This window comes from Podarcis gaigeae (assembly GCF_964106915.1).
Source record: "Podarcis gaigeae genome assembly, chromosome: 4".
Lineage (NCBI taxonomy): Eukaryota > Metazoa > Chordata > Lepidosauria > Squamata > Lacertidae > Podarcis > Podarcis gaigeae.
This window is the reverse complement of record NC_139677.1, coordinates 41043666-41062929: the sequence shown is the minus strand read 5'-3', so window position 1 is coordinate 41062929 and position 19264 is coordinate 41043666. Positions and strand designations below refer to the sequence as shown.

General features: G+C 41.5%; 1 protein-coding gene across 4 annotated transcripts in view; it reads right to left on the bottom strand.

The window, feature by feature from the left end:
* Window positions 1–4736: 4736 nt before the first annotated feature.
* EGFL6 (EGF like domain multiple 6) overlaps window positions 4737–19264 on the bottom strand; it is a 50054-nt gene continuing 35526 nt past the window's right edge. For 3 of the 4 annotated variants that reach the window (XM_083734341.1, XM_083734342.1, XM_083734339.1), the window contains 6 exons: window positions 17129–17473; window positions 10695–10766; window positions 8675–8761; window positions 7727–7998; window positions 5121–5738; window positions 4737–4983 (listed from right to left, as the gene is read on the bottom strand). In XM_083734341.1, coding sequence (XP_083590467.1) covers window positions 5628–5738; window positions 7727–7998; window positions 8675–8761; window positions 10695–10766; window positions 17129–17473 — 887 coding nt within the window. In that variant the 3' untranslated portion in view covers window positions 4737–4983; window positions 5121–5627. Of the gene's footprint in view, window positions 4984–5119; window positions 5739–7726; window positions 7999–8674; window positions 8762–10694; window positions 10767–17128; window positions 17474–19264 lie in introns of those variants that run through there. The other variant, XM_083734340.1, reaches the window with a different exon arrangement.

Below are 19264 nucleotides of genomic sequence, written 5' to 3'. Positions count from 1 at the left end.
AAAGTCAATTATATAAAATACATGTTAGGGTTTTGAATCGGTAGTCAAATAGTGGATCTTATTCTGATTGCCCCAGCTAAAAACCTTGCAACCTTTGCTGTCATCTTGATCTGCCACAAGAGAAAGGACTCTATGGCAGTGGCTGGGCGACCAGGAATGGACAATAAAAGAGGGGTGATAATTTCATTCCTCAGGTGTTTAGAAAGAGTGCAAGCCAGAAGGGCTTATGTAAAATACAACTACTTTTCCAACCAATTGGCCTCTTCATTGCAGTTTAGGAAATTGTACAAACTTCACTTTTTTAGTGCAAACTTCTGCAAAGTTGAAGCTGCATTAAGAAAAGAAGCTAAAGGAAGTTTCACTTTCTGAGCAATCGCAATAAAGACTTCTTACTTTCTTCATTGGGGATACCAACCAAGTTCCCCAAAGGCAAAGAGACCCACACTGAAATAACTTTTTTTACTACAATAGCAGTGATCTAGTGCAAATTCACGCGAGAGACAAAACTATTTTATGCCTTCATCTGCAGGATCGAAGTCTGAATATCTACTGCCCTCTGCTGGTGTTGTATAGTCCAAAATTTAGAACAGCTGGAAGCTGCACTAAAATCAGTAAAACTTTTAGATGTTTTTGCTAAAGGCACTGGTAATTTGCAGGGGAAGCAGAGGATTCCCACGGGTTGTACATCTACATGCATTGCTGTATTGTATATTACAATATCAAAACATTCTTTTCACTTATGCACCAAGCAAAGTGGCTTCAAATGTACCAGAATGGAATGGGGATGATGATGATAATTTTATTATTTTTATCCCGCCCATCTGGCTGGGCTTCCCTAGCCACTCTGGGCGGCTTAGTTGGACATACAGCTAGGATGCAATACTATACCATCTTAAAGGTAAAGGTAAAGGACAGTTAAGTCCTCTCACAGATGACTCTGGGGTTGCGGCGCTCATCTCGCTTTACAGGCCAAGGGAGCCGGCGTTTGTCCGCAGATAGTTTTTCTGGGTCATGTGGCCAGCATGACTAAGCTGCTTCTGGCAAAACCAGAGCAGTGCACGGAAACACCCTTTACCTTCCCGCCGGAGCGGTACCTATTTATCTACTTGCACTTTGACGTGCTTTCGAACTGCTAAGTTGGCAGAAGCTAGGACAGAGCAACAGGAGCTCACCCAGTCGCAGGGATTCGAACCGCCGACCTTCTGATCGGCAAGCCCAAGAGGCTCAGTGGTTTAAACCACAGTGCCACCCACATCCCTACTACACCCCGGGTGTAAACTCCATTTAACTCAATTGTGCTTACTTCCAAGTGTACATGGGTATTTGTTTGCATGTGCACATGTATACTGGCACCGCTTCTCTAGCAGAGGTGGGGGTGTGGCAGGAGGTGCCCATGAGGGTGTTGCCTCAGGGATTTCTTCTGCATAAGGCTGCTACTTCATGCCACTTCATGCCTAGCCTACTCCAGCGAAGTCATCACACACCTCCTCCCTGAGCTAGCAAGCCCCACCTGGGCTGTTGGTCCTTGCCTGCCTTCCCTCAGAACTGAGAACTGTAAATTCTGGAATCCTGAGTTCAGTGGTGGTATATTCCATTTTGCCACTTGACGCAAAACAGGAAGTGCCACCCTGCTCTTGCCACACCACCAGTAGGACACTCGCCACCACAGTGCCAGCTGCCAGTGGCACTGCACCTGTACTATCACTGCAGTGCTGGCATTGGTGCCAATTTCCTGAAAGAGCCTGCAAGCTCACCCAAATATCGTGAGATCTTCTGCTCTCCTTGACATCTTGCAAGACTTTGAAGAGATCTCGAAAGGTCTTGCAGGAAATCAGCACCTATAATGGCACTGCTTCTTTGGCAGAGGTGGGGGCATGGCAGGAAGCACCCATTGAGGATGCTGCCTCAGGGGCTTCATATGACTGGAGCATGTTGGCTCAGCTCTCAGTTGACCAGTATTTGTGTCATTTTATCCTTCCCTGGAAGAAGACACAGGGAGGGAATAGTTTCTTGGCAGAATTACCCATTTCCCAAATCAAGCAGACACTAGCTGAATCTGTTTGTGTCACAGTGGAGAAGAAAATAAATCACTAAGTGAGTCCAAAAATTTATTGCCATCATCTTAGGCTCTCTTGTGAATCTAAACCCATTTGCTTGCAATATTATGGAGAACATGCCGTTTTTAACCATAGTTCAGCAAGTGCCCATGTACATCAATCCAAACGCAGAAACATTTTTGCATATTATAGTGAGGGTGCAACAGTGTGGAGCCTCATGTGAGTTACCACTGGCGACTTGACCATAGTTGCCTGTTACATTGGTGGGTACCAGCTGAGACAGAGAAATAAAAATAAAGGACCCCATCTGGGAAATAAGAGTAACTAAGGAACAAAAAAGGGGCATGTGACTCTTCTGATCCACAACTTAAAAGGATGAGTGGGGAGTTTCAAATGGTTATCCCCTTCCAGCCTCTTACTGTTTGGCTTTCTCCTGCTGGTTCCATAGTCTCTTCTTTCTACCTCCCTGTATCTGCACATCTCGCCACTTGCCAGCCTTCTCCTCTCCCACCCCGCACAGGTTGACAAACTACATTTTGATTCCACATATTCCTCCCACAAGCCATCTCTCTCCATCCTTCTGATCTCTTTTCTGATCTCTGTCACCAGTTCACCGAGCAGTTTTCCAGCGTTGAAAAGGCCAGCTGGAGAGACCTCAGTTGGAGCAGCAGGATATCATGTGCCCATCGCCCAGAAAAGGTGATGACACAGGTGGACAGTGGGCCAGCTGCCAGGCACCCTGGAGAAGTCACTGGAACAACAGGAGAAGCCCATGTGTCCTGGAGTAGGGGCAGCTGGCAACTATAGATACAAGCACTATACAAGTTGCATGATGGTATGCAATAGACAGGGTGGCACGGGTGGCACTGTGGGTTAAACCACAGAGCCTAGGACTTGCTGATCAGAAGGTAGGTGGTTCGAATCCCCGCGACGGGGTGAGCTCCCGTTGCTCGGTCCCTGCTCCTGCCAACCTAGCAGTTCGAAAGCACATCAAAGTGCAAGTAGATAAATAGGTACCGCTCCGGTGGGAAGGTAAATGGCGTTTCCATGCACTGCTCTAGTTCACAAGAGCGGCTTAGTCATGCTGGCCACATGACCCGGAAGCTGTACGCCAGCTCCCTCGGCCAATAAAGCGAGATGAGCGCCGCAACCCCAGAGTTGTCTGCGACTGGACCTAATGGTGAGGGGTCCCTTTACCTTTACTTTATGCAACAGACAAATCAAGATTTCCTTCCATTGTTTCCACCAATTTGATTGGATTTAAAAGGGGATTAGACAAATTCATGGAGGATAAGCTATCAATGGTTAACTAGGAATTATTGCTATGAATTACCTCCAGTATCAGGATGTCTCTGCATACCAGTTGCTGAGCATCATGCACATAAGTGTGCTGTTGTGCTCATGTCCTGCTTCTGGACTTTTCAAGGCATCTTGTGAGAACAGAATGCTGGTCTAGATGGGCATTTAGTCTGATTCAGAGGGACATATCTTATGTTCTTGTATTAACAAAAGGAAAATAGCTGCTTTTGCTGTTCCAGAAAAGCTTGTACATTTATACTCCTTTGCACAATATCAGTCGAATTCTAATTAAAAGCTGATCAGCATACATAGTTTGCAAAGACACACATAAAGTAAATGTTTTCTCATGAACTGACTGAATTTTTCAAGTTTGTAATTATCACTTTGTATCGCTTAGACATCTTTAGGAAATGTTTCCCTTTTTCAGCTCAAATCTGTCTCCAGATGTGCTATTACACTTTCAAAACGAATCTAGTTATTTATAAAATATAACTGGATAAGTTCCAAGAGCAATATCTGTAACTCATACACATCTTTCAACAGTATTCCTTTTCGCTTATTTTGTTAACCATCCATACATATGAAAATTAATAATTCCTAGGCAATGCTAGCAGTTTTTTAAAAAACCCACGCAAAACCATTTATATGTCTTCAGTTTAGAGGAAAATACAGTGGGGGTAAATCGGTGTAATTTGTAGAGTTTGACATTAATTATATATTTTCTCCTCAGCAATCATGGATAACTATGATCAACTTAATGATGAATTATACAAGGCAGAGAGAACCAACACATTGTTTCTCAGATACCAGTGAAAGGTTGATTTCAATGGCTTCAAGCATATTTATTCCCCTGTATTATTGTGACCCTCATATTTCCCCCCCCCCCATGAAGCTGCAAAATCACACTGATCCGCTTACAAAGCCCTAGCAAGCATGGCCCAACCACTTCACTTTCATGTTTGGGGGAGTCACAAGAATATGTGCACAGCACTGTCTTCCATAATGAAAGAAATAAGAAAGGTTTTGCACATCAGAACTCTTCTCCCAGGTGTTCATGCAAAAGCAGGAATTGAGAATTATCTGTTTTTGTGACCCAACATTGTTGGCTACGAAATGTGCTTTAACTTGCCACTGTGCTCCATGGGTGCCCAGCACTGTCAGTTACAACATAATAATAAACACTAATTTTATTATTTGTACCTCACCCATCTGACTGGGTTGGCCAGCAACCCAACAACCATTGCTTGGATTACTTTAGGAATGATTTGTGGCCTTCTGTGCTTGTGACATCACTTTTACCTAATAACAAAAATAATAAATTATTTATACCCCACCCATCTGGCTGAGTTTTCCCATAAAGAAAAGTTTCACCCAAATCAGTATGGTATAGTTTCATTTATTTATAAAAACACTTGCCCCGCCAAATCCACTGGCATTTTGTTTTAAAAAGCATCTTTTAAAATAGCTGTAGTTGGATTTACAAGGGAAGTAGAGAAGCTGACTTTTCATTTTAGGAAAAAAATAAATTCAAACAGTTGCAATATTTAGGCAGTAAAATGATTCCAGAGTCCAGACAAATATTATTGGTGTTTGCGTCAGTGAACATTTAAAGCATGGTGGGCAGATACTTATCAGTTACAGATAGGTAGCCGTGTTGGTCTGCCATAGTCAAAACAAAAAAAAATCCTTCCAGTAGCACCTTAAAGACCAACTAAGTTAGTTCTTGGTATGAGCTTTCGTGTGCATGCACACTTCTTCAGATACTTATCAGGTAACTGTCTGGCCAACACATCCATGTGTCTTTGGAGACATGTATCTCTCTTTAATGCTTTACTTATTTACTGCAGCAACCACCAGGCATACACCAGGGTAAACTGTAGGAGTCCTAAGTGTTACAAGAAATTGCATATCCTTTTGAAGATCCTGTTTCACATTCCTGCAGGAGAACTTGGGGAATATACGACAATAGGCATTTTCTTTCAAAGAAATTATATGTAAAACACTTTTTTTGCAGGAAATCCAGGCAAAATAGTTTCACATTATATAAGACCCTGACCACAAATGATATAATACAGTAGAGCTACACATAAACCAAAGTTTAGTATATTTTATATACAAATGTAGTATCTAACTGGAGACATTTTTTTTACCTGTCGGTTTATCTGTCTGCATTGAAGTTTGGTTTCCAGATTTGCACTTTATCTAGCTCACAACGATACAAAATTCTGGACCAGTACAACAAATAATATAATAGTATTTAAAATTGTAAGCTCAGATATCCAATGTCAAATGGTCTTCAGGACACAGACCAGAAAACAGTGTAACATTGTCCACTCCAATTTCTCCAGTTTTACCTTTCCCACGTTCTGCCTCAAAAGCGATCTAAAAAAATGAGTGGGGGAAACATTATTAACAGAAGTGCAAATTATCAAGAGGTACTAGATGCTCAAAAGTTAGAAAACTGAACTGTGCTACATGCACATCATCATTATTATTATTATTATTATTATTATTATTATTACCACAATATCAAAAATGCATTGAAATAATGAGACATCTTATGCTTCTCTGTGGATTAAGAAGATTTTCAAAATAAGATCTAAAGATATAAAATTCAGTTTTACAAAGCCAATACAAATAAATACCGTATTCAAATTCTGCTCATGTCCTTTAGTATGCTGCAATGCAAATTTGTCTTCTGTTCTTATGCATGATCATTGATTCAACCTTAACTTCTTAATGGCATTGTCAAGGAATTTTTTGCTTAGTATGTTTTTGGTTTATATTTCTTTATACCGAAACCCCTTTTGTTGAGCTAAACATTAGTGGAATGTATTTGTCACTTTAATGCCTCACCCTATTTTAAAAGCTAAAACTAAAAACTAAAACCAAAACATTCCCATACCATTTCACAAAGCCCAATTCTGCCATTTTGCTATTCCATCATTGCACAGCATGCCACACTCTTTCTCCTTTGTCCAGATGTATTTAATTGGCCCAGTCGTTAGTGGAGATATGGGCAAGAGAAATAAGGTAACAGGCCCAGCAAATGTTTCCAGCCTCCTCACCTTCCAATGGCCTCTGATGCTAATACTCCAGTCCCCAAATGCCTTAGAATCTGAGATACACACACACACACACACACACACACACACACACACACTGAATTTGCAGTAAGACATTTATCCCTGAAGCCTTGAGACCATCATGCTACAATCAGGTCCATAGGATAAGAACGTAGGAACCACCTTTTGCTGGATCAGACCAACAGATCCCTTTAGTCCAGCATTGTTCTTCCCACAGCAGCAAACTAGATGTCTCCAACAAACCCACAAGGAGGTCTTGAAGAGCAACAGGACTCTTCAGCTATTTCCCCCAAGCAACTAGTACTCAGTGGCATATTATCTCTGGACCTTTCTGTGTCCTTTAATACTAGAACCCAGCTTCATCCAGTGAAGCTGAATGTTGGAATATTTCAGGGCAGGCTAAAGGAAGTACCGCTTGACACACTGCATAGTTAAAACAGTGGAATTCATTACACCGCCAACATGGATGGGTCTTAGACAAATCATAGAGAACAATGCTATCAGTGACTACTTAGCCATGATGGCTGCGTACTACCCTCCAGCATCAGAGGCATAGCTGTCAACGTTTCCCTTTTTTAAAGGGAAATTCCCTTATTCCAAATAGGATTCATCGTAAGAAAAGGGAAAAGTTGACAGCTATGATCAGAGGTGGCCTGTCTCTGAATGCCAGTTGCTGGGGAGACTATGTGGGGAAGAGTGGTGTTTCAATCATGTGGTGCTTATGAGCTTCCCACAGGCACCTGGTTTGCCATTGTGAGAAAAAGATGCTGACTAACAACAACAACAATAACAATATGCCACTGAGTACTAGTTGCTTGGGGTAAATAGCGGAAGTTTCATTATTTATACCCCACCCAATCTAGTTGGGTTTCCCTCGCAAAATATAAAAACGTGATCAAATGTCAAACATTAAAAACTTCCCAATACAGGGCTGCCTTCAGATGTCTTTCCAAAAGTGTAGTTCTTTATCTCCTTGACATCTGATGGGAGGACCTTCCACAGGGAGGGTGCCACTGAAAAGGCTCTCTGCCTGGTTCCCTCTAACTTCACTTCTTGCAGTGAGGGAACCACCAGAAGACCCTCGGTGCTGGACCTCAGTGTCCAGGCTGAATGATGGGGCTGGAGAGGCTCCTTCAGGTATACTGGGCTTTGGTCTGATCCAAGGCACTTCTTACGTTCTTAACCAGAGGTACCATATAGCCATAATTACAACTTGCCAGCAGTTAGAGCAAACTGCAACTAGTTACACTGGTCATTGCAGGTGGTTTTTAATCTTTAACTTACATTCATCACTGTTTCAGCCCCTGTGTGGACTTCCATTTGTCCAGTCCTCCACTGTTCATCATCTCCCACACTCTGTGACCAGGAAGGACTGCTGCTGCCGCTGCTGCTGCCTAGGATCACATGTAGTTCCCCTACTCTTTCTCCTGCAAGTCGGTAACTAAAAATCAGACAATATGTGCTTTTTGGCTCAAGATCAGTGAGAAGAAGTTTCAAACGACCAACATCCTTCTTGTGACCCACGAACCCCGGCACCATCATGTAATATCCATCACCTAGAGAGAGAGATTTGGGGTTTAGAAAGTGAGAAACGGAAAGTTACTTTTGTTTCATCTTAAATATTTTGGTTATTTACCACAGGGGGAGGACTATAGTTCAGTGATATTGCTTATGCTTTGCATGCAGAAGGTCTCAGGTTCAAATCCTGACATCTCCAGATAAAAATGATCAGGCAGAAGATGGAACCAAAGATATACTTTGGTCTGAATCACAAGTGACTTTCTGAGTCTAGAAATTCATGATTTGTTGCACTGATAACAAATATGTTCATGTACTCTCTCCTTCCCTCTCCCTATCTGTAATACAAACCCTCTGAGGTTTGTTATAAACCAATTTCTCATTACATCTGGAAACTGTTGTTTAATGTCTGTCTATAAGATATCTAACCAGGATCAAACCATGGTTTATAGCCAGAGATTAAACCACAGTTTCCTGGTTTGGTCATAATGAGCAACAAACCCCTGGGGAAAAAGCTGCATTTGAGCATGCAAGGAAAACTCTTGATCTTGGTCCAATATACCATGGTCTATTTTCTGAACTGATCAATGATCAAGCACATTTCCTGGGTTTTCTCTAGTGATCAAACTCCACCTCTTAACTAGGAAGGGACACACAGAGGAAGCCAAGCGAGGCCAAGGGATGGGGGAGGCATTGCATATCTAGTAGCATTACCATTATCATGATCTGCAGGATTCCAGTCAAAGTCATCATTTATATCTTGCTGCCAGGAACAAGACCCTTGCCCAAAGCTGCAGTCCACTTAGGTGAGGTCCAGAAATAGAGATGAGGTATTCAGAGAAAGGAAATACAAGGTGTTGTATTACACATAGTGGATGAAGCATTTTAAAAATGCTGTAAATCAAGGCAAAACTCTCTTCCCTTTCAGTCCTTCGATAAGCTATATATATTTATTCACTCAGCTGCATTGGAGCTGTTCATGGACAAACTATTCCCACTTAGCCAGGATAATATATTGCACTGAATATATTGCTTTCAGACATAGAACTGTCTGACTAGTTCACACGTTGCTAGCAGTGTGTGTTCCAATATTTGCAAATAACGCAGACATGATGCAGTTGTCTGTAGGAGTGCAAATATCCAGAGATGTAGTGATCAGGTGGGATTGCTATGAGGAATTATAACAAATATAGAGTAAGCCATCTGTGTCAGCAATGAAAGCATTGTGTTGACTGGGTTTAAACTATTTTGATATGATTTTTGATCAATCTACACCTCTGCATCTCTGGCTCTTTTGACCCTACTGCCCATTTCTCTCTCCTCACGTCACGTACACAGTGTACACAGCAGTTGCTTCGCCAGGCAGGCATCCTGTGCCATAAAGATAGTAGGCAAGTTACTTTGATGTAGTTTTCTTATATATAATCTTAAGATGTTAATCTTGGAGCCAGGAAACAGATCTCACATGAAGGTGGTAGTGATCTGGTCTTTCTGGCCATCCTTCTTATCATGTTTATTTCTCACCTCTGGGGTTGCCAGATGCACCCCTTTGTAGTTCTCAAGTTATTTACCCCAAAATATATGCATGCTAATTAATGTTGTAGTGTAACTTTTTCCCCACGTGGGGTTTGATGAAATGCTCAGAGAAAATATGATTGGTTCTTACGAGCACTGTGTAAAAAATTATTTTGCCTATAAAATGGCCTGGTGAGGGGTGTGGTTTACGCACTTTTCTCCGAAAGCCTTGCTGGTCAAAGCCTCGTGTCTTGATTTTTAATCAGGGTCCAATCCTTGCTTTACTTTGCGAACACAACAGTTGTCTATGCTCATCGCTGCTACTCTGAACTGAAAACTAGGATCAGCAAAGAGTGCTAGTTGTACCAATCTCTTGTTGTATCTTTTTGCCCTATTTCCAGGTGAAGTGGAACCCAGTAGAAGGTGATGCTGCCTAGATAAGCTCTGGATAAGCATCTTGGTGTATCAGTGTACCTCATCTCACATTTCAGTAATACAGTGGTACCTCGGGTTAAGTACTTAATTTGTTCCGGAGGTCCGTACTTAACCTGAAACTGTTCTTAACCTGAAGCACCACTTTAGCTAATGGGGCCTCCCGCTGCTGCTGTGCCGCCGGAGCACGATTTCTGTTCTCATCCTGAAGCAAAGTTCTTAACCTGAAGCACTATTTCTGGGTTAGCGGAGTCTGTAACCTGAAGCGTATGTAACCTGAAGCGTATGTAACCCGAGGTACCACTGTATTTCTTGATAAACTGCAGTCAGGCTGAAACCAGCACAGTCAGAATCAATTAAGTTAAATGGGATATGGTACACATGAGAAATTGGAACCACACACACAGGTAGAAGGATGTCCAGATAGAAGCACAGGAAGATTTATGGGAGGTAACAGATACTATGAGTTTGACTGATGGAGGGACAGGCTTGAATGCAGGCCTGTAAAAATATGAGGTTTTATAAAGAGACCCATAGAAGATCTTACAAGTACTTAACTAATCTAAGGCTGCAATTCTGAAGCCACTTACCTGAGAGTGAGCCCAACTGAATTCAATAGTACTTACTTCTGAGTAGACAGAGTTAGGATTGCAGTGTTGGATTCTGTCTGTCAAAAAAGGCTGTTTATTATCATTTTTAATGTCCTAAAGTTCACCCAGTGAAGGATCCCATGAAAAGACACCACCACTAGATGAAAACAAAAGCAATCCTTTTAAAATCTGCCCACCTTCCAGCTCTGCTCTTTGTACTGGAAGTTTCCTTTGTGCTGGGAGAGGCCCAAACGCAGCAGCTTCTTTAGCTGAATGATGGAAACATATATTGTTAGTTCCAAAAAAACCACAATCAGTTAATACAAATATGAATTAACTGAAATAATTGTACATCGCATACCACCAAGCTTTCACAATGTAACAAATTATATGGCACATATACTTACCAGTTATGTTTACATGACAATTTTTTTAAAAAATATGCGTCCAAAACTAACATATGGCTAAGCTATCTCCAGATAATATCCCTTATTAGATGAAATGCTGCAGAGCTGAAGGAGCTCAAATTCAAATGCGTCACCAAAACATGTTCATTCTTTTATGCAATAATCAGGTTTTTGTGCATCATGCATTTTGTGGGACAGGGCAAAATACTGTGTGTTGGCAAAGCAATATTTGTAAGGAGTTATAACTCAAAAGGTATTTCCAATACAGGATCCAGGACAACCTTACACTTACTCCTAAAAGCTCAGAGTAGCTTGTGATCCCCTAGGTAATCTCATCCAGGAATTTGGGGGGGGGGGGGGCTAAACCCAGTTAGCTTTAGCAGTAGAACTGCAGTATGTGCCTGAAGACCAGACTCTGAGTTATCACCTCCACGTACATGGATGTGATAAACGGATGGAAGTTTGGTTCAGGCACAAAAACTAACCCTGGGCCTGGTTCGGCAACAAGCCATTCCCGTATAAACATGTGTTAAGGGTCATGGAGATTATTTGGTACATAAGGCTCTTCTTTAGCACTTTGCAAAACTGAAAACAGACAGGTCTCTTTGGGGGCCATATATGAAACCTTTGACAGATGTTACTTGAAAAGACAAGTACACATGTACAAAGACGTAAGACCCTCAAGGCAGTTAAATGTGCTCAACAGAACATAGGAAAGATGATCCAGGAAATACTGTATAGACTATAATGTATTGCCAAAAGCTTCTCTTGTCTAGTACCATTGCAAGATTCACGTTACTAAGATCATGGTTTAAATCACCTAGACTTCTGTTACTTGAATTAGAAGGAAGTATATCAAATGTGTAAGCCTCTAAAAAAAGTGTTTATTTCATATAACTGTATGAGGTAAGGGAAAGAGCTATTACTAAAATGGAAAGCGACTTAACTATGAGATACTAAGTTCACTTCACATGGTGGGGGTGGGGGAGAGATAACTGAAACATCACCAGTCAGAATTAATTATTCCTTCTGAATTACAGAATGCTTTTAAGTGAAGGAAAAATTGCTTGTTGGCGATATTTTATACCTCAATTTGCTGGAATGACCAACTGTAGTTTCTGAACAACTGTAGAACAATCTTGATTGGTACAACGGCAACCCTGAATGTAGACTTGGTTCAGACATAATGCCAAACCATAGTTTTTCTTTTTTCTTTTTTTTCTTCTTTTTTTTTTTTGCATGAGCAGGTTTGAGCCTGGGGGTTTGCATGCTTCCTCCTCATTAACAGCAATTTTCTTATTTCTGGATTCTCAGCAAAGCATAGCTTGCTTTTTCATCTGAATTGGACAAACTATGGTTTGGTCAAAACTTAAGACTGCTTGCAAGCCAGGATCACCAACCACAGTTTGTGGTTCTAGAGTACAGACAAACTATGGTTTGAGGAAGGCATAGCTTGTTGGGTTCAAATGTAATGCAAACCATGCCTCGAATCCAAAAATAAATTAAGAAACAGCAGCACTCAAGGTGAATATGGAGTAGGTATGATACCAAGGTTTGTTGTATGCATATCACAAAACCACAGTTTGGTGTTCCATCTAAAGCATAACAGTTAGGTTAATGTTACTGGGATTCAAGACTTGTTTATGCAGCATTTCAGCCAAAATGTTCCTTAGAAACTATGGATATAATCCAGAGAACTGCACAACTTGGCATGTTTGGATTAATTATTCTCAAACAGCAAACATTCCCTCCTCCTCTCTGCAACATCTCCCCACAAGCTGTTTTTGATGCTCAGTTTGAAACTCAAAGATATGACATGGGAGGGGGGCACTATTGAAGGCAAAAGAAAATATATATCAGTGAGCATATCTGAGTCCTTGCTTGTGCCAAAAGTTGCTGCCTTAAGCCTGGGGGACTATGAGTATCAAGGCCTAGTGGCAATGCTAATGAAGGATTTGCATGTAGGACATATCTGAAGGTGAAGCCAGAAATTACTCCTGAAACAGTAAAGTTCAGATAAACTGTGTCAGTGATCCCAGTAGTTGTTATTAATCACCACGGATGGTGATTTGTGCTCCATTCAAGTGCTTCCTGCTGCCTGATTTCTGTACGTTCTTGGCATCAACTAAAGAGGAGGTCATTTTGGCCAAACATCTGAGGAACCACGAGATTGGGATGACAAACACAGCACAGAATAACTCTTTAGGGCATCATCTGGAAGAGCTTTGGTCAAATTACTTTGTAACACTCTCTGGCACTTCAGCAGGTAAATAAATATAAATTAGACACTTCAATGGAATATGATATAAGAACGATAAAGCAGTATTTTAGCATACAATAACCAGAGCAGTGAGTCATTACAGACCACCCCACCCCCCGCCCAGATCTCACCCACACCATTAAAAATGCATTTGATCAAACCTTATGCATCCACTACAACTGTACAAAGCTGGTTTTTGGTGCAAGTTTTACTTATGGAAATACCATAGTTCAGTGATAATGGGAGCCTACTATGCTCTAGCCTACTATGTTCTGTATTAGTCGTTGTTTTTTAAGAGAGAGACATAGGACTGAACACTGACAATTTATGGTAAGAAAGCTGTCCCAGACGACAGATTGGAGTTGCAATAAATGTACGAATTCTGCAAGGAGCATTCATTCGTTCAAAAGGTTAATTTGAGTCATGTAAGGAAGAAATCTTATAATGTGTTTTCACTTGTCATAGCAGAGCTCCATTTTCTTTGCTGGGCCTAAATTTAAAATACAGTGGTACCTCGGGTTAAGTACTTAATTCATTCCGGACATCCGTTCTTAACCTGAAACTGTTCTTAACCTGAAGACCACTTTAGCTAATGGGGCCTCCTGCTCCTGCCACGCTGCCAGAGCACAATTTCTGTTCTCATCCTGAAGCAAAGTTCTTAACCTGAGGTAATATTTCTGGGTTAGCGGAGTCTGTAACCTGAAGCGTATGTAACCTGAAGTGTATGTAACCTGAGGTACCACTGTACTGGGTGGGAGGAAACCTTTTCTTTCTTTCTTTCTTTCTTTCTTTCTTTCTTTCTTTCTTTCTTTCTTTTTTCCGGCTGGGATAATTGGCTCTGAGATCATTTTAGGCAGCTTCCTTGTGGCAACCATAATATGTGTTTCAGTTCTTAGCTTTGAGTTGTGTGGCGCCAACTCAAGTACCTGCCACATGTTTCTGGCAGCTGCTAGGAGCGTTATGGACACACAATGCCTGTTTTCAGGCATAACACTGAACTATGGTTTAGCATTATGAGAATAAGCCTTGGTTTCGCCTCCCATTCCCTCCCCTGGTGTGTTTTTTCATCCCTAAACAATCCAGATTCTCAAACCAGGGTTGAAGCAGCTTTCTACAAACTATAGTTAAAATGAACCACAAGGTGTGGTTAATCTAAAACAAAAGTAAAAACTTCCAAAATTCTCCTCACAGCTTCACCAAAATTCAGCTCCTTCTTATGTTACAAAACCATGAGGAGACTAGCCTGGTTCAGACGTGACTCTAAACTATGGCTTAACATTAGGTGCTCAAGCTTTAGATTCACAAGTATTCTTCACCTTTATCTTTTGGTGCAGTCATGACTCATCTAATCTAATCAGAGTTTGGGGGACTCTGGCTGATTTTTACTGAGCAGGCCAGGATCATATGCCAATTTAGACAAGCCTTCTTCAACCTGATGTCTTCCAGATTTTTTGGATTACAGCTTCCATCAGCTTCAGCCAGAATAGCCTGGCCAATAGGAGCTGAACAATATTCTAAAACATCTAGAGCAGTGTTTTCCAAACTTGGGTCTCCAGCTGTTTTTGGACTACAGTTCCCATCATCCCAGACCACTACCCTGTTAGTTCGGAATGATGGGAGTTGTAGTCCAAAAATAGTTGGAGACCCAAGTTTAAGAAACACTGATCTAGAGGGTTTCAGGTTGTGGAAAGCTAGTTTAAACTAAGCAGGTTTCCCACATTTGAATACAAGGGACTGTCAGTTACTTTAAAAGTGGAAGAGAAAGCTTCTGATCTTCTGTTCATGGCCATACCAGAGGAGGACAAAGATGAGAAGCTGTAGCATATGAACCTGACGTTTTTGCATGTACTGCAAACCATAGCATTTCCAAAAGGGCCACTCTATGACATGCTGTTGAAGGAGAACTGAGCAAAAATAGGTGTTCTTGATCCCCCTTCCCTGCTTGGTATATGTCAACAAAGAAACATATTGCAATTGCTGAGAAATCATTAAATATCTTATTGTCTGCCTAGTTTTGATAAATGAGGATCATAAGTCCCCCTGAGTTTATCCTGGTCCAATCAACATGCAAAGTCAATCAACAAATATTTGAAAACAGCAAAGGCATGTATTGTAAACTGTTTCCTTATTTGTTTAAGCTAACTATGCTCTAAAGCACCAACACTAAAATGATTTTAAAGGCCGCAATTCAAACAATCTCATTTATCCAGATTGTGTTTTGTTATAGTGATGTGGGCATTTGGATGTTTTCAAGCAAAAGAAATATAATTAGTATAGACAGAAAGAAAAGCAGTTTGTGCATCACAAAAACGAAACAGCTGATTCTATGCCAAACAAGGTTCACTTTTAAAAAAACCACCACACACATATGAATAAAATGGCAACTTGAAGTCCTGAGGATTTAAGTGAAATAAGGGTGGGCTTGCATGACAGATTGTCATGGCTACTGATTTAGTGATTTCCAACTAAACTAGAAGCAAAGGAAGTGTTTTGAGAAAAGATACACACATCTTTCTTTCAAGGACAGCCCCAAGTTTACACGTGGAAGCCAACCATGCAGTTTGCATAGCCAATTCAGGTCCTGCAAACCTGGTTTCTCTTCCTGATCTACTGCATGCACGAGTGGGGGTAGCAGGACAGACTGGTATCCATATGTTTGCACTGAGGGCTTAGATGCACACTGCATGCATGCCTCATTCCCTCTGCAGAGGCTGTATAGCAGGGGTGGGCAATGTCTGGTCTACAGTGCTGAGGGAGAAGAAGTGAGAGGCAGTTTGGAATGCTAGGTGCTGGTGTCTTGTAGGAGAGCCAGTGGAAGACTCTAGGATAGGACAGGAAAAACATACCTGCATTTAATAGGTCCGTAAAGGTTGAAACAGGGGCTTTAACAAAGGTCTTCAGTTATAGTGGGCAAGGGCAATCAGGCAAGATACTTTTGATAAGGCTCCTCAAAGCTATCTTGGCTTAGTAGTGTAAAATAAGCCAGATTTAAGTAACAAAACATATACCAATTTAAAGAAACAGCACTATACCACAGTAACCACACGAACGTGTGCACTATATAAAAAGGTAAAGGTACCCCTGCCCATACGGGCCAGTCTTGCCAAACTCTAGGGTTGTGTGCTCATCTCTCTCTATAGGCCGGGAGCCAGCGCTGTCCACAGACACTTCCGGGTCACGTGGCCAGTGTGACAAGCTGCATCTGGCGAGCCAGCGCAGCACACGGAACGCCGTTTACCTTCCCGCTGGTAAGTGGTCCCTATTTATCTACTTGCACCTGGAGGTGCTTTCGAACTGCTAGGTTGGCAGGCACTGGGACCGAACGACGGGAGCGCACCCCGCCACGGGGATTTGAACCGCCAACCATGAGATCGGCAAGTCCTAGGCGCTGAGGTTTTACCCACAGCGCCACCCGCGCCCCTATGTGCGCTATATAATCTTGTAATAAATAAGCATGAATGTATTTGTCAACTATAGCAGCTATGGCTGAAATTCAACATACCACTAAGTGGGGTATGTGGGGGGGAATGAGATCTGCTCACAACAATGGGACCTTTCCCTTCTTTCCTCCCCTGCAAGCCCCATACCCTGTTCTAGGTTTTCTCCCACCCCAATCCTCCAGAGAAGATTTATGGGGCACAGAGAGGCATATGAGGGCAGAGAGGTGGAGAGTCTCATTGTGTGAGTGGAATTCTGTGTCAGCACACAGCAACTCAGTTGAATCCCACCCTATATTGGAATGACTTTGTTTCACTCCTATATCCCACGGTTATCAGGGATCTTGGTAAGTTAAGGTAAGTGCTATTAAATGGTAGCATTAAATGGCGGAGAAGAAATTGGGTTTTGTTGATAAAACAAGAAACAAGAAAAAAAACCTCATTGCACCACAGAAGGTAATAACTGCTTCTCAAAATTCAACATCATCTTAGACATTGGGGTGGGGGGAATTAAAGGTGAAACTTACAAAATACATCTCCTCGAAGTTTCTTCTCATGACCAGTTTGGTTTTCATGGTCTTCCCTTTCTCCTCCTTTCTCAACTTCCTCTTCCTCTAGTATTTTCCCTTCTCTTCTGACATCTTCAGTACTTTCCCCCTGTTCACCATAGGCACCTTCTGTGTGCACACCGTCTTCGTAATCTAATGGTCTTACGTGAACTTTAGAAGCTGGGGTCACAGGCGGTTCTGGGATCACATTTTTTATGTCTCCATGCTTTTTCACACTGTTTTTGTGCACAAGCAGCTTCTTGAGCTTCTCTTTGGCAACTCCAGAGATTCTGGGAATGTCTTTCACATAGTTTTCATGAATAACTGAGCAGGGGACGGGGTAGAGAACCAAGAAAACACAAAATATGCTTGACTTAGCTTACACTTTAATGGGTTTAGGTTTTTGCAGAATATTGGTGCTTCTCAACATGATGAACACCAGTTGGCAATGTTGAAAATGTATTTGAAGTACAATAAATTCAAAGCAATGTATATTATCTGTAAAGATGTCTCTATGTAGAGCCAAGAGTATACAGAGTAGAAGACCTGGGCAGCAGTGAATGTTTTCTTTGTCAATCCTATTAAAAAGGTAAGTGACTATTTCTTAGTTTTGTGTCTGACCACTGGGCCGGAATAACTTGTCAGCAACAAGTCAAACACAATTCATCAGCATGTATTGTGGTCAGCCAGGTGTCAAGCACCATAGAGCTCAAATCAGTCACAAAGGAAAGTAACAAATTCTGCAGAGTATTCCCAGCAGTTGCTCTTCCCTATCAGGAACCTGCCAACTGTCACGAGAAAGCAAGGACCACAGTCCATGGGGATAAATGGGAATAGCTATGGATAGCTGCTTCCAATTATGTCTCCCAGAGGACAAAGTAAGCTTTGGGAACAATCCTCAGCTACTACAGGTGTATGGATTAGTCTTATTTCTGGTCCATATCATTTTTGCATTTGCCCACTCTTTAGGTCCATTCTGTCATGTTTCCACTGTAAGCCGTGCAGTTTAAAAATCTGCAGGAAAACTGGAATTAAAAAGAAATAAATCAAACACATTTTATCTTGATGCATGTACTGCTAGATACATTTTTATGTTTTTTGAGGTAAGAACTGTCACAGCATTCAGAGAAGCATGAAACCTGTTGGAAAGCAACGTTCCAATCTGCTCATTAGTTAAAGAGGTGCAAATCAGCGCCAGTTCATATCAGAATTTACAAGCAGTGAATTCCTCAACCATCCCTACTAGCTACCTTTGCCTGTAATAGCATCCAGAAGGCATTCCACCAGTACAGATTTGATTCATTAAGAGGTTAAGATGAGAATCAGCTCTGAGTCTATATGGCTCTGGAATCTCTGGATAACATTTGCAGTGGCCTGAATCCCCAAGATCTTGCAATGAAGTTCTTTGTACTAGAATGACATCCAAGCTAGTGAGAAAAGCAATGCTTTGTGACTTAAACATCTATGTTGACAAAACAGGGAAAGACCATTAAATGAAGCTGAAAAGACAAATATATAGTTATTCCAGCGGCTGACAGATTTGACCTTATGCCATATTTTTAACTTTGTGTGCTTAGAGAAGAAGCCAGATAGTTTCTGCACAGCAAGACATGTCCTTTCTGCTCATGATTAATGTCTGTGACCCATCGGTTCAGGGAAAAATATGATTTCACCATAACTGTAATTCATGGGAATAAAATAGAAAATGTGATATTTCACATAGGCTCATTTGGGTTTAAATAGTAGCAGTTGGAAAAGATTGAGGGCACAAGGAGAAGGGGACAACAGAGGACGAGATGGTTGGACAGTGTTCTCGAAGCTACCAGTATGAGTTTGACCAAACTGCAGGAGGCACTGGAAGACAGGAGTGCCTGGCGTGCTCTGGTCCATGGCGTCACGAAGAGTCGGACACGACTAAATGACTAAACAACAAAAGTAGCAGTAGTATGGGGAGATAACCTGCTACAAACCTATATCATATTCCATATGTATTACTAAAGAGAGATAACATTGAGAATATTTGTCTAACATACTTGGTTAGATAATTTCTTCCCAATCAACCAGGACAGAAACAAAAGAAGGCTGTTCTGTTGCGTTGGCACATATTGTAACAGC